At 42.1% G+C, this 14,182-nt stretch overlaps 1 protein-coding gene across 1 annotated transcript in view; it reads right to left on the reverse strand.

Annotated features, from left to right (window-relative positions):
* The window catches only part of LOC126108258 (uncharacterized), a 183,048-nt gene extending 170,353 nt beyond the window's left edge, over positions 1-12,695 (reverse strand). The window contains exons 1-2 of the mRNA XM_049913486.1: positions 12,647-12,695; positions 821-1,394 (exon numbers count right to left, since the gene is read on the reverse strand). Coding sequence (XP_049769443.1) covers positions 821-1,383 — 563 coding nt within the window. The 5' untranslated portion in view covers positions 1,384-1,394; positions 12,647-12,695. The remainder of the gene's footprint in view (positions 1-820; positions 1,395-12,646) is intronic.
* Positions 12,696-14,182: the final 1,487 nt, after the last annotated feature.

Below are 14,182 nucleotides of genomic sequence, written 5' to 3' on the forward strand. Positions count from 1 at the left end.
TGGAAGACCAAGAATGAAATATTCGGATTAAAAAGGGTGTCAGACAGGGATGTAATTCTTCGCCCCTACTATTCAATCTATACATCGAAGACGCGATGATGGAAATAATGGAAAGATTGTAGAGTGGAATTAAAATTCAGGGTGAAATGATGTAAGATTTGCTGATGACTGATTCCCTGAGTGGCAGTGAAGAAGAATTACAGGGTTTGCTGAATGGAATGAACAGTCTAATTAGTACAGAATACGGAATCTGAGTAAATCAGAGAAAGGCGAAATTGATAAGAAGCAGAAGAAGTGTAAACAGCAAGAGACTTAGCATCGTGACCGACGATCAGTAATTAGATGAGTTAGGTTAGTGTTGTTTTAACGTACCGTCGACAACGAGGTCATTAGAGACGGAGCGCAAGCTCGGGTTAGGGAAGGATGGGGAAGGAAATCGGCCGTGCCCTTTCAAAGGAACCATCCCGGCATTTGCCTGAAACGATTTAGGGAAATCACGGAAAACCTAAATCAGGATGGCTGGAGACGGGATTGAACCGTCGTCCTCCCGAATGCGAAGTAGATGACATTAAGGTGTTATGCTATGTAGGCAGCAAAGAAACACACGACGAACAAAGCAGGGACGAACAAAGCAGGGACGAACAAAGCAGGGACGAACAAAGCAAGGACAAACAAACCAGGGACGAACAAAGCAGGGACGAACAAAGCAGGGACGAACAAAGCAAGGACGAACAAAGCAAGGACGAACAAAGCAAGGACGAACAAAGCAAGGACGACGTCAAATTCACACTAGCACTGCCAAAAAGGGAATCGTGCTTACCTGGCTTCTGCTGGTGGCTCGCCGAGCATACTGCTGACTTCAATGACTTCTTGCGGGTACTCGAGCACAGCGTCTGCCCAGCCCTGCGTGGCCATCACCTGCAGGTGGTCCTTTATGAAGGCGACGGCAGCCCTGGTGGCGTCCGGGCACGAGTGCCTCACTGCCCTGACGGCCGTCGCCGCTGCGGTCTCGACGGCCAACTGCGAGATCAGCTGCCGCTCGCAGGCAGCCTTCAGAGCCGACAAGCCGTACTTGTCGGCCGCCGAGAGCAGCTGGGCGGCCGTGTCGGGCAGCTGGGGGGCCTGCAGGGTATACGTGTAGGCCACCAGGAGCCTCAGCACCGGGCCCTCCACGTCGTCGATCCTCACCTGGCCGCAGCTGGCCTCCAGCATGTCGTGCGCGAACATCGCTGCGAACACGGGGCTCGCGGCTGCCAACACGGCCCTGTGAGCCGCCACCCTCGTCTCGCCCGCCACCAGCGTCACCAGGGCGCCGTCACCCCCGTCTAGCAGGGCGGCCAGGGCCTCGGTTGTGGTGTTCTGAACCTCCGTAACTGCCGACATGGTGGGTGGTCCTGAAACACAGTGCCACTGAGCAGCCCTCGCACTGCACCCTCAACACTTGTACGAGGCGCATGCAGACCTGTATGAAACAACAGCTGTGAAAGTGTTGTCCACCCTAAATCAATTGCAATGTCACCCGTTTCCTAAAAATGACAAGGATCCGTACTGCTTGGCGATCACCTAAGGTTTGTAACAACCACTGTGGTGCTATGATAGACTGCTTTCACCTTCTAAAAATGTTATCGTTCTCAGTCAAAAGATAATTTATTTATGTCATAGCAAAAAAATTGGCAAAGCAACAAACTTGTTTCAGCCATAAAGTTACACGACTTATATATAAATCCAAGTTGGTGGCACCTCTAACTGGGAAAAATTTTCTTCCTCCTTATCTCAAGTTCCTCAGATCCGTGACACCTGATCTGAAGCAATGTACATGTAATGCAGAAATCAGTTTCCTCGGTGAATGTCTCAGGGTAGGCACGATTAAACTTGATGGGCCGCCTTGGCCGAGTGGGTCTAGGCGCTTCAATCCGGAACCGCACACGTGCTACGGTCGCAGGTTCGAATCCTGCATCGGGCATGGGTGTATGTGATGTCCTTAGGTTAGTTAGGTTTAAGTAGTGAAACGTCCTCTTAGAATAATTATACAAGACTGTCCTTAACCTGACACACAATATTTTTAGCGCAACGCAATCTGACTTTCAAAAATCCCTACAAAATAATGGCCCTGACTAACATTAACCTATACCTTTCACAAATCACTTACACCAAAAATCTTCGTTACTCGAACTACTACAAAACAGCGAGCGCCACTACTGCCAGCTAAATAAAAGATTCAAACTACGGAAGGCACTAACTACTGATAGGCATAGTTAGGAAATGAAAGATTTTAGTAGAGAACAAACAATGTATTTACCTTAATAGTGTTGAAAAATCGTAATATACATAGCAGTTCATGACATCCAGTCTTAAAAATTTCAAAACTCCGCCATCTCTCTCCCCACATCCACCACTGCTGGCGGCTCACCTCCAACTGCGCAACGCTACGCGCTGTTCACCTCCAGCTGCCGCCGCCCAACACTACAATGGCAGACAACAATGCTAACTAGCCTCAGACTGCACACAGCACAGCCAGTGATTTTCATACAGAGCGCTATGTAACGTTGCCAATAAGAAAAACATAAACAGCCTACTTACATAGCCCCCATGCTCCCCACCAAAAAATTTTACAAATTGTTTTGGGCAGTGGCCAATAATGATTTGATAAAATTTTTCATAATTATAATAACAAAGAAATCAAATGCACACACTTATTGATACACTGTTGGTCAAAAGCTAAAATTTTCTCACAGTCCATAAAGACAGTCCTGATCATTCATCACAGTAAAACTGCCGTTTCTTTTCTCAAAGTCTGAGCAGTAAAAGACAATGCACACGGAAGTAGTGGATTTCCATGCAGTCTTGAAGAAGTAGTGTTGTCCTTCCAACGGAAAGACAGTGCTGACTCTTGACATGCTGACGGGTAATGGGCCACAACAGAGCAAACCCACAGCAGAGTCATTCGACGTTTTAAAGAATATTGGTAGGTAGGTCATCACAGAGCAGACCCACTGTAGTCCTGATAGAGAATATGGTATTGGTGGGCTACCAGAGGCGCAGACCCACTGCAGTCCTTGTAGAAATAATGGCAGTGGTGGGCCATCAAAGATGCAGACCCACTGTAGTCCATGTAGAGACGGCCAGCAGCCATCTGTTGCGACTGTGCAGGTGCACATTCACCATCGAAGAGTCTTGCGGACAATATAGCAAGTCCATAAACCACCACTTGTGCACTCACAAAGTTTTTGGAATTGTCCTTAGAACCAGCAATGCTGTTATCCAGTCCCTTGCTGAATTATTAACACACGTGCAAACACTAACAGTTCCTACTTCTCACATATTGTCCATATAGTATGACCAAGAGAAACATGTGCGGTGAAATGTAACTTACAAGTGTAAGTAGGCTGTTTATGTTTTCTTTATGTAAGTTTGCTGTTTATGTTTTCTTATTGGCAACGTTACATAGCGCTCTGTATGAGGGTCGCTGGCTGTGCTGTGAGCAGCCTGTGGCTGGTTTGCATTGTTGTCTGCCATTGTTGTCATGAGCTGCTATAGCTGGATGTGAACAGCACGTGGCGTTGCGCAGTTGGAGGTGAGCCGCCAGCAATGGTGGATGTGGGGAGAGAGATGGCGGAGTTTTGATAATCTGTAAGACTGGATGTCAATTATGAATAGTAAGGTAAATACATTGTTTGTTCTCTATTAATATCTTTAATTTGCTAACTATCTCTATCAGTAGCTAGTGCCTTCCGTAGTTTGAATCTTTTATTTAGCTGGCAGTAGCGGCGCTCGCTGTATTGCAGTAGTTCGAGTAACGAAGATTTTTGTGAGGTAAGTGATTTCTGAAAGGTGTAGTTTAATGTTACTCAGGGCCATTCTTTTGCAGGGATTTTTGATAGTCAGATTGCGTTGCGCTAAAATTATTGTGTGCCAGGTTAAGCACAGTCTTGTATAAGTTGTTCCTAGGGGACGTTTCACAAGTTAATAATATGATGAACTGGTGTCAATTACAATTTTATAACATAAGAATACAATTACAAAGGTACAAAATACATCATTAAAGAACATAACAATACAGATAACATTTGTAGTACAGGCTTTACAAAAGAATAGAAATAAACATATACATCAGTGTTACAGGAATTATGACATAAGTACATACATAAAAGATCAGAATAAATTTTGAAACATCAACTTCACACATGAGCATTAAAACAAAACAGAATAAATAATGTCTAAGCATATTTACAAGGTAAATAACATATTATTAATGCCAATTATATTTGAGGATAACAGTATTCCTCATCATAGTGAATGTAGCTTAGTATTAGAAGAAGAAAAAATTCTATGAAACTGCACAGAGACAGGAAGAAAACAAATACACAAGGGTACACAAACACATAGTGGGATAACACCAAAAGGAAAGGACAGGGTTTGTTTTCAGTGTAACATTTGATACTGCAGTCCAACCCAAAACTTCATTCCATAGATCTTTCGTCTTATTTCAACCTTTGCTTCCACCAAAAAAATCCTATCCAAGAATGCTTTCTGTATTTATTTCACATATTTCTTACCTCATTATTTATTTCCAACAAAATTCTACCTATACCTATACTTTGTTCGTATAACTTCTCAGTGCATTTCTTCAAATTCATTGCAACTCATTCTCTTATAGGCTACCCCCTCTTAAGCTAACTTAAATCTACTGAGCTCAGATGCTAAACTAAGGGATGAGGCAATGCAGCAGCACAAAATAATTAACGCAAACAGCAATAAAAAAAATCCAGATTTGCAAAGCAAGCAGCATTATAGAAATTAGCAAAACAATTACAATATTACAACTAATATAAGGCAATGTGCAGCAAACAAGAAAAGTAAATCAGTAGTAAACTGGCTTAGAAGAGTAACACAAAGTCAAATTCAGTAACACTATGCCTGGCAAACAGCAGCAGACATAACTTATATCTAAACATGACATAGCTCAAGCAGAAAAAAAAAACATTACACTAAAGACAATAATGCAGACAAGGGAAATGTATATTCACATCTTAATGTCTATGTAATTAAAGTGGTGCACCACAAAACTAATTCTACAAAAAATTACCAATTACTCGAAAAGAAAATTATATATGCAGTTACTGTTATTAGTCCCTTCTTATTGTGCTTTCCATTCCAAGAGCTCCTGTTTCGAAGAATGTGGATCATAAAATAATTATTTAATAGATCTGTTGACAGAAAGTGTTCACATTAGCAAATGCATTTTATTTTATTTTATAAAACCAATGCTGCAACACAGCTGGAAACTAGATATCAAATGAAATAAGCAACTATGAAAAGCAAAGCATAAAAATATCATTCAATAGTCATGTGACATTTCATAAGTTAGTAGAAATTCTCTCAACTCTCGTAGAAAGACACTTGTCATAATCAGGTGTGCAGATGTAAGTATCTTTCCAAGTAATGAGCGTGTCGTATTTGCGATGCTTTCTCTAAAGGAATGTCAATGGCGAGGATAATGGCCTCCCCTTTTTTTTCTACCTGTGCCTCTGAAAAGGTACACACTAATGGCTTGTTCTCCAGGCGTCTGACGCAGCTGGGTGCCCACGACGCATTACGTGCAGGTGGTCACTTAACTTTCTTACAGAAATATTTACGACAGCAGTTTCCGATACAGTGACAGTCTCATATAAAAATATTTCACAGGTCAAGAATTTGCGTTGCAAATGTATAGAAACAAAATCCTATTGATATAACAGTGTCCAAAAAATTTTCGTCGGCATTGTAATACATTCACGCATTTACATACATTTCATAACCCTTAAAGTACGGTTCTCGGTTTCCAACAACCTTTTTCACAAACCAGAGTCCCTAAACACTACTCATTATTCCTTACCTTATTCGTTGACACTTCTTCAATATTTCATCATAACAGATACATAGCATAATCAAATAACTCATATAGGATCAGCTTATTGATCATAAACATACCGCAACAGCATAATACACATAGTCATCGTAATAATAACATCATAACACCTCAGTCAACTCTCAAAATCGTCGTAGCTTCCTCCAATAAATTAAAAAAAAATTCTCTGCTCATGTCAAAAGTGTCATCTGCCTCAAACGTACTTTAAAAATCGTGATCCCATACCAAATATATCATTCAAAGTTCTCATAATATCACCATGGGACCGAAAAAATATGAACAGTTCACAAAGTACAGACAAAATACAATTTCATAAGTGTGAAGTTATCCAACAGTGTCATTACGTAAACATCTGTCACTGCCGTAGTAAAAAAGTTTGTCTCTCTCAGTTAAATGATCGGATAGCTGTGTAATTATGTGTTAGAGAAATATGGTACCGATATGTAAAGTTGTGTAAGCAAATACCATATTAGCTAGGGCTCCTTGTGCTTGCCAAACACATGATACACAAAGCAAGAGTGTACCCCCCTGAGGATTAATGTAATTATACCCTCAGGTGTTACAGATTACAAGAATGGAATGAAATGTGTTACGGGAAACCTTTGTATCATTGTACTTTAAATATCTTTAAAAATAAATGATTTAAGTACAAAATTAATCACTCAAATACGTGTCCTGTAGCGCTAAATGTGCGTCTTGCTGTAAGATAATCTCTGTGGAAGTGTCGTAGTTATTGTCCTCCGAAAGCTAAGTTCTGCAGAAGTCAATGTACTTACCTCATGATAAACAAAAGTGAAATGCTTTGCGTATGGATATCTAAGTTATTACGCTTATTGTTGTGATGAAGAAATTACTGTGCTGTAACGTATTGTTGTGCTACGGAAAAGGCTGTCTCATTGTAGCTATACCACAAAAGTTACTACTAAAACATGTTTTACTTTCCAGAATAATTCAGAAAAACTGTGCAGATATGAAACAGAAACACCGCAAAAGCAACATTGTAAATTGTCACTCATTAGTAGCATCATGATAAAATCGTGTAGCTGTCACATAAACTAACCACTGTGTCATCTGGTATCTCTCAGAAAGTACTTTAATTCAGAATGTATTTTCAAGTAAACCAAAATGTTGCATTAAAATCTCATTAGCAGTACTGGTAAATGTTCTAAGTATGTGAGCCTTATAGTCGTTACGTAATCGTGCAACTAACAAGGAAGAATGTACACACACAATAACACTGTGTCGTCTGTTCGCAATAACAATGCATTTGTAATTTCTGTTTAAATAAGTTCTCTTGGTTCTTGACTGGATATTTAACTTCAAACATTGTTGCATGGTAACAGTTTCTAAAGCATACTAGTAACGTGAAGTGAAACGTTTTATGGCAAAGACAAAGTTAAAAAGCAGATTATCTTTCAATAAACGGTTTTACATGTGAAATGTGGTGTAAACCTTTACTCTTCCTAGTACGCAGAGTTTCAACTTTAACGCTAGTATCATGTGGTATACGTCGGTAAGGAATACTGGAATTTTTCTCAAGGTTATCGTCTATGTTATTTTTCCCTGAGCCAGTGGGCGCATGTGGCTGCCTGTGGTGCGAGTCATTGTCTGTTTCTTTGTTGGCGCGCGTCGTTACTGGGATTAGGAGACCTAGCTTCTTCAAATTCACGTTGTCGAAAGTGCCCTGCTCTGTTTGAATCCCGCCAGTTCTGATGCAATTCAGGTCTGTCGTTACGATTATCTCATCTGTCGTCATGTTGGTAGATTTCATAACTTCTTTCTTCTCGCTCATGTGGTGGAGAATTTCTTCCTGAATCATAACTGCGCGCTGGACTGTTGCGTCTAAAGTTATTCGTCTCCCCTGATAATATTTATTTTAGTTCCTATATTGTCTGTTTCTCTGATTGTCTCTGTGATAGTCATTACTGCGGAGAGGTGATCTTTCCATGTAATTATTACTACTCTGCCAACGGTTGTCAAACGGGTGGTGTCTGTTTTGGTCACGATTTGTGTTGTGAGAATAGCCTTGTCGCGTCCATTTATTATTTCTTTCATCACGGAATTGCGACGGATGTGACCTGTAATTGTTGTGTTCCTGTTTTCGCAACCTGCGACTGTCTGTGTCAATTTCTAATTCTTGTAAGAGTCCCTGAAAAGCTTCAATGTCGTCTTTGCAACGTCCTGCCAAAATAATATGTCGTAAATGTTCAGGCAATTTGATTAAGCAAATGTGGATGAGCTCTGAGGGGCTGTATGGGTTTGACAGGTACTGATCCTTGTGCAACATGTCTTCAAAATATTTCACAAGACTGGAAAATTCAGATTGTTCGAAATGTTACATCATTACGATGCTATGTTTTACTCGGTCTTGTGTAGCTTGAGACCAATATGCTGAGAGGAAGGCATGATAAAAATCTCCTTCACTGTGACAATCGTGAATGACCGATCGCATTCTTACAGCTGGTTCATTCTCTAAATAGCCACACATAAATTCTAATCTGTGCTCTAATGACCAGTTGGGAGGAAAACAATGAGAGAATTGATGGAGCCACACTTGTGGATGAATGTCATTGCCAGAATTCTTAAACGTTTTAAATTTACGTGTAGTAATGAACAGCTTATAGTCAAAATCATCATGTCGGCGAGTCGCATGTCGGTCATTGTTACATCGTGTCGGCTGTTCCATCTCAAAATTCGGTGCACATTGCCAATTTCTTTCATAACTTCCGAAATGCCCTGTGTTATTATTTTGTGGCTTTTCCGTATTTCTATGTCCCTCTTCCCATATTGGGGCGCGAGTGTCCTCTGAAATACGTAATTCTTGTATTACCTGTGTCAGCTGATCTTGTACTTCCCGGATTTCTCTTTGGTGTTGCGTATTAATTTGATTCTGATTTTGTTTGAATTTCCTAATTTGTTCGCACTCTTCTGTGTCATTAAAGACTACTGGTTTTGTGTCATTCAGATTATCATCTACCTTCATAGATAAATTATTTAGCTGATCCGAAAGTTCAACTACTTTCTCTGATAATGAACTAATTTCCTCCATGTGCCTTTCTGAACCAATTTTCAGAGTATCTACTGTGTCCTTTAAGTTTTCTTGAGTTTTTGAGAGTTGCGTAACCAAATCGGTAGATGCAACTGTGTCAATTTTAGCTTGCAAGGTCTCATGATTTTCATGAACAATAGTTTGCAGTTCTTTTATGGCTGCTTCGTGATTCTGTAATGCATTTTCATGCCGCGAAAAAATAGGTTGAAAATGCTCACAAATTTGTGTTTTTATGTCATTACAGACTTTTTGACATTTCGATTCAATGTTATGTAACTCAGTAGTTAAATCTTCACGTGTTTGTTCAAGCTTATGTTCCACTAAGTATAACTTTTGAAGCTTTTGTTCCATTGTGTCTAACTGTTGCTGTGTTTGCCTCTGGTGTTGTTCCATTGTGTCTAACTTTTGAAGATTTTGTTCCATTGTGTCTAACTTTTTAAGGTTTTGTCCCATTTGTTGCATTAATTGTAATAACAATGCACTGGTGTCTGAAACATGTTCCTCAGTGATTTTCGGCAGTGAATTTGCACCGGCAACATTCACATTTTGACAAGCGGAAAGCGTGTCTTGATTCATTTGAGAAAACGGTGAGAACCCAAAACCTGAGTCTACAGTATTTGCAATATTGTGTTCTGTCATTTCCGATTCCTGAGGCGAGCTGTTGCCGACCGATCGATCGATAATGCTTCCCTGTTCACTACCTGTTTCAGTGTCTACACCATTATTTGACGCCCACTCCATTTCCCTACCCACAGTTACCAAATTACGACTTTGAATATTAGTTAATTCATTACATGGTGGGGCCAACACACTGCTTTCGTCTTCACTGTCATTTCTCAGTTTACTTTGGAGCCTGGTATTACGTTTTTCACACGCCATTATTGTCACAATATTTCACACGACAACACAGAAAAGCACAATATGAAGAGCAAAAATAAGAGAACACATTAACATAGCACTGAAAATGATATCTAGTTAATTGCAGCTGCGAAATACTTGGTGCAAATCTACATGCGTGCCACACCTGTTTTACTGTACAACAATGAAAGACTGCAACTACAAAGGAAATTCTCTCTATAATTACGCGCTAGCAATAAACAATAGCTACACTAATTACACAAACTACAAGAAAAAAATCAGAAGATTCCAATGAGGTATCCTAGGCTAAGGGTCGACATATGAAACGTCCCCTTAGAACAATTATACAAGACTGTCCTTAACCTGACACACAATATTTTTAGCGCAACGCAATCTGACTTTCAAAAATCCCTACAAAATAATGGCCCTGACTAACATTAACCTATACCTTTCACAAATCACTTACACCAAAAATCTTCGTTACTCGAACTACTGCAAAACAGCGAGCGCCACTACTGCCAGCTAAATAAAAGATTCAAACTACGGAAGGCACTAACTACTGATGGGCATAGTTAGGAAATGAAAGATTTTAGTAGAGAACAAACAATATATTTACCTTAATAGTGTTGAAAAATCATAATATACATAGCAGTTCATGACATCCAGTCTTAAAAATTTCAAAACTCCGCCATCTCTCTCCCCACATCCACCATTGCTGGCGGCTCACCTCCAACTGCGCAACGCTACGCGCTGTTCACCTCTAGCTGCCGCTGCCCAACACTACAATGGCAGACAACAATGCAAACTAGCCTCAGACTGCACACAGCACAGCCAGTGATTTTCATACAGAGTGCTACGTAACGTTGCCAATAAGAAAACATAAACAGCCTGCTTACAGTAGTTCTAAGTTCTATTGGACTGATGACCTCCGACGTCAAGTCCCATAGTGCTCAGAGCCATTTGAACCATTTTTGATTAAACTTGAAACCAAGATGCCTCTCCTATTCCACGAAACCTTAATGTTTTATTGACTGCTGTACAGATTTCCATGTAAATTCGTCTCAAAAACATTTCACACAATAGAATGCCCCGTTAGTAGCTGCTGCTGTAATCAGGTACTATTCCCTTAAAGGGGGCAAACTAGGAATGCTGACGGGATGGACAGGTTTATGTTTCTGGGTTTATGTTTCCATCTAGGATCATACACTGAAGCGCCAAAGAACCTGGTATAGACTTGCGTATTCAAATACAGAGATACGCAGTCAGAAAACGGCGCTTCGGTCGGCAACTTGTATGTAACACAAGTGTGTGGCGCAGTTGTTGGATCGGTTACTGTTGCTACAACGGCAGGTTACGAATATTTAAGTGTGTTTGAGCGTGGTGTTATAGTCGGCGCACGAGCAATGGAATACAGCATCTCCGAGGTGGCGGTGAAGTGGGAATATTGCCGTACGTCCATTTCACGAGTGTACCTCGAATATTAGGAATCCAGTAAAACATCAAATCTCCGACATTATTGCACCGGAAAAAGATCCTGCAGGAACGGGACGAACGACGACCGAAGAGAATCGTTGAAGGTGACAGAAGAGCAACCCTTCGGCAAATTGCAGCAGATATCATTGCTGGGGCATTAACAAGTATCAGCGTGTGAAACGTTCAGTGAAACATCACCCATACGGGCTTTCGGACCACTTTTGTGACTGCACGACACAAAGCCTCAGGCCTCGCTTGAGCCCGTCAGCACCGACAGCGGACTGTTGATGACTGGAAACACGTTGTCTGGTAGGACGAGCGTCGTTTGAATTTGTATCGCGCAGTTGGTCGAGTATGTGTACGAAGACAACCTCGTCAATCGGTATACCATGTGTGGCAGCAGGGGACTGTTCAAGCTGGCGGAAGGTCTGTAATGTTGCGGGGTGAGTGCAGCTGGATGATATGGGATCCCTTATACGTCGAGATGCGACTCTTGGTGGGTGACATGTACTTAAACATCCTCTGTGATCTCCTGCATCAATTCGTGTCCACTGTGCATTCCGACGGACGTGAGCAATTCCAGCAGGACAATGGGACCTGACACACGTCCAGAATTGCTACAGAGTAGCTCCAGGAAAACTCCTCCGAGTTTAGACACTTCCACTGGCCACCAGACTCCCCAGACATTCGGGATGCCTTGCAACGTGCTGTTCAGAAGAGATCTCCACTTCCTCGTACTCTTACAGATTTAAGGACAGCCCTGCACGATTCTTGGTGCCAGTTCTCTCCAGCACTACTTCAGACATTAGTCGAGTCCATGCCTCACCCTGTTGCTTCACTCCTGCGTGCTTGTGGAAGCGGCACACAATATTAGGCGGGTGTACCAGTTTCTCTGGGTCTTCAGTGTAACAAGACCAACATATATTACTCCTACTTTTGAAGCGCTGGTAGGTTAGCATAGGCAAAGCTGAGAAACTGAATTACCGAATATCTGTTAGCTTTTTTCACAGTTGTGTCGCGTGAGCTGTCCTCCGATGCACTTTGAGCAATCTGCACGGAACACAGTAAATAACATGAGAGCAATTATTTGATCTCTGAGTAACAGTGACAGCAACGTCCTCTGAGCTTATCCTGCTCGCGGCAGACACTGCAAATGGGTCTGCTACTTAAGTGAAGGACATCTTTCGATTGAAAGGTATACGATTTATGCTTTATTTCAAGCATCTGTCCATGTTGATAACTCTTGCAACAATTTGTGACTGTGACGCCTTCCAGCGGCAGCAAAATCGTTTTTTGCAATTTTTAAAGGAGAAAGACATTGTCGAAGAGAAAAGTCGTGTAACACAGCCTCTACTCACCTGGGACTCGGGGAGAAGTGACGTCACGGAGTGGGCTCAGCACGCAGAACGCTGGTGCAGCAGTGTGGGGCGGACAGCCTGCCCGCCGCTTATATGGCCGGCGGCGGGTGACGTCACTGCCTGTCTGCTGCTGCACGCGTCACCGACGGCTGGTGACGGCCCGTATCAGGCGATCCCTAATCTAAAGTGCGCCGAGTCGTCGGGCTTATATTGTACAGTCAGCCTCCTGTTGCCGAGTGACGCCCCTGACCCTGGGAAATCGAAAATTTGGACACGGGTTCTTTGTCCGATTGAGACTTGGGACTTCCTAAGAGATAACTTTCCACACAGTCTGTATCTGAACAGACTCAAACAGTTTATTTTCGCATTGTCTGCTGGACGGCTGCGGTTGTACTTCTGATGGTTGCAAGTCAGTTCTCTTTGATTCGAATGAATAGTCGGAAGTGAAATCCACACAGCAGGCATATTCTCCACAAATAATACACGTAATGTTTTTGGATCTTGACACTGGTGCAGGGCTCAATTTCAGCTGAACGCGTTCCGACACCTCCCAGAGACCTTTTTTTTTCCTTTTACAGTTCAGCACCGGAGATTTGAAATAGTACGCGTGTATTAAATCACAACGTAATGATAAGATACAAGTTACAAGTGAACGTGTCAATGGGACACCAACGTGATGTGATGGGCAGGAGGTACTGCGTGTGTGTGTGTGTGTGTGTGTGTGTGTGTGTATGTGTGTGTGTGTGTGTGTGTGTGTGTGTGTACGCACGTACAGTACACCCAAGATACGTTGAGTATCATTCCAAAGTTGTGATCGGTACATATCGCCTTTTATTTACGACTGCCTACAACCTCAGCGGTGTAGTAGCAAGGCGACGTCTCATGTTATATGTGTCAATGGCAAATAAATAATGTAAGCCTTTTTGAATGTCAACGTCTGTACAATGTGCTTTCACGACATCAATTTATTCCGTGACGTAATTTATGTCATAACTACTAATAAAATGTGCGTATGGAGCACGCATGACTAAAAGTTGGCAGCCTTTCGAGACGATACGTCCCTTTGTCCACAGAACTCTTGACCTTTAAGCTCCCACAGGGGGCAAATTTGAAGGAGGAGGAGGAGGAGATTAGTGTTTAACGTCCCGTCGACAACGAGGTCATTAGAGACGGAGCCCAAGCTCGGGTGGGGGAAGGATGGGGAAGGAAATCGGCCGTGACCTTTCAAAGGAACCATCCCGGCATTTGCCTGAAGCGATTTAGGGAAATCACGGAAAACCTAAATCAGGATGGCCGGAGACGGGATTGAACCGTCGTCCTCCCGAATGCGAGTCCAGTGTGCTAACCACTGCGCCACCTCGCTCGGTGCAAATTTGAACTCCCAATGCAGGACGGAGGTGTATATGTCTGACCCGTAAGTCTATCTGTCTGTCTGTCTGCCCCTACATAGTTCTCAAATGAAAGTTCCAATTTTAAAGCAGATTTTTTTATTTGAAAGCTGGTTTATTCTGGACGGTTCTTACCTACAGTTCTGAA

Source organism: Schistocerca cancellata, chromosome 11 (genome assembly GCF_023864275.1).
Source record: "Schistocerca cancellata isolate TAMUIC-IGC-003103 chromosome 11, iqSchCanc2.1, whole genome shotgun sequence".
Lineage (NCBI taxonomy): Eukaryota > Metazoa > Arthropoda > Insecta > Orthoptera > Acrididae > Schistocerca > Schistocerca cancellata.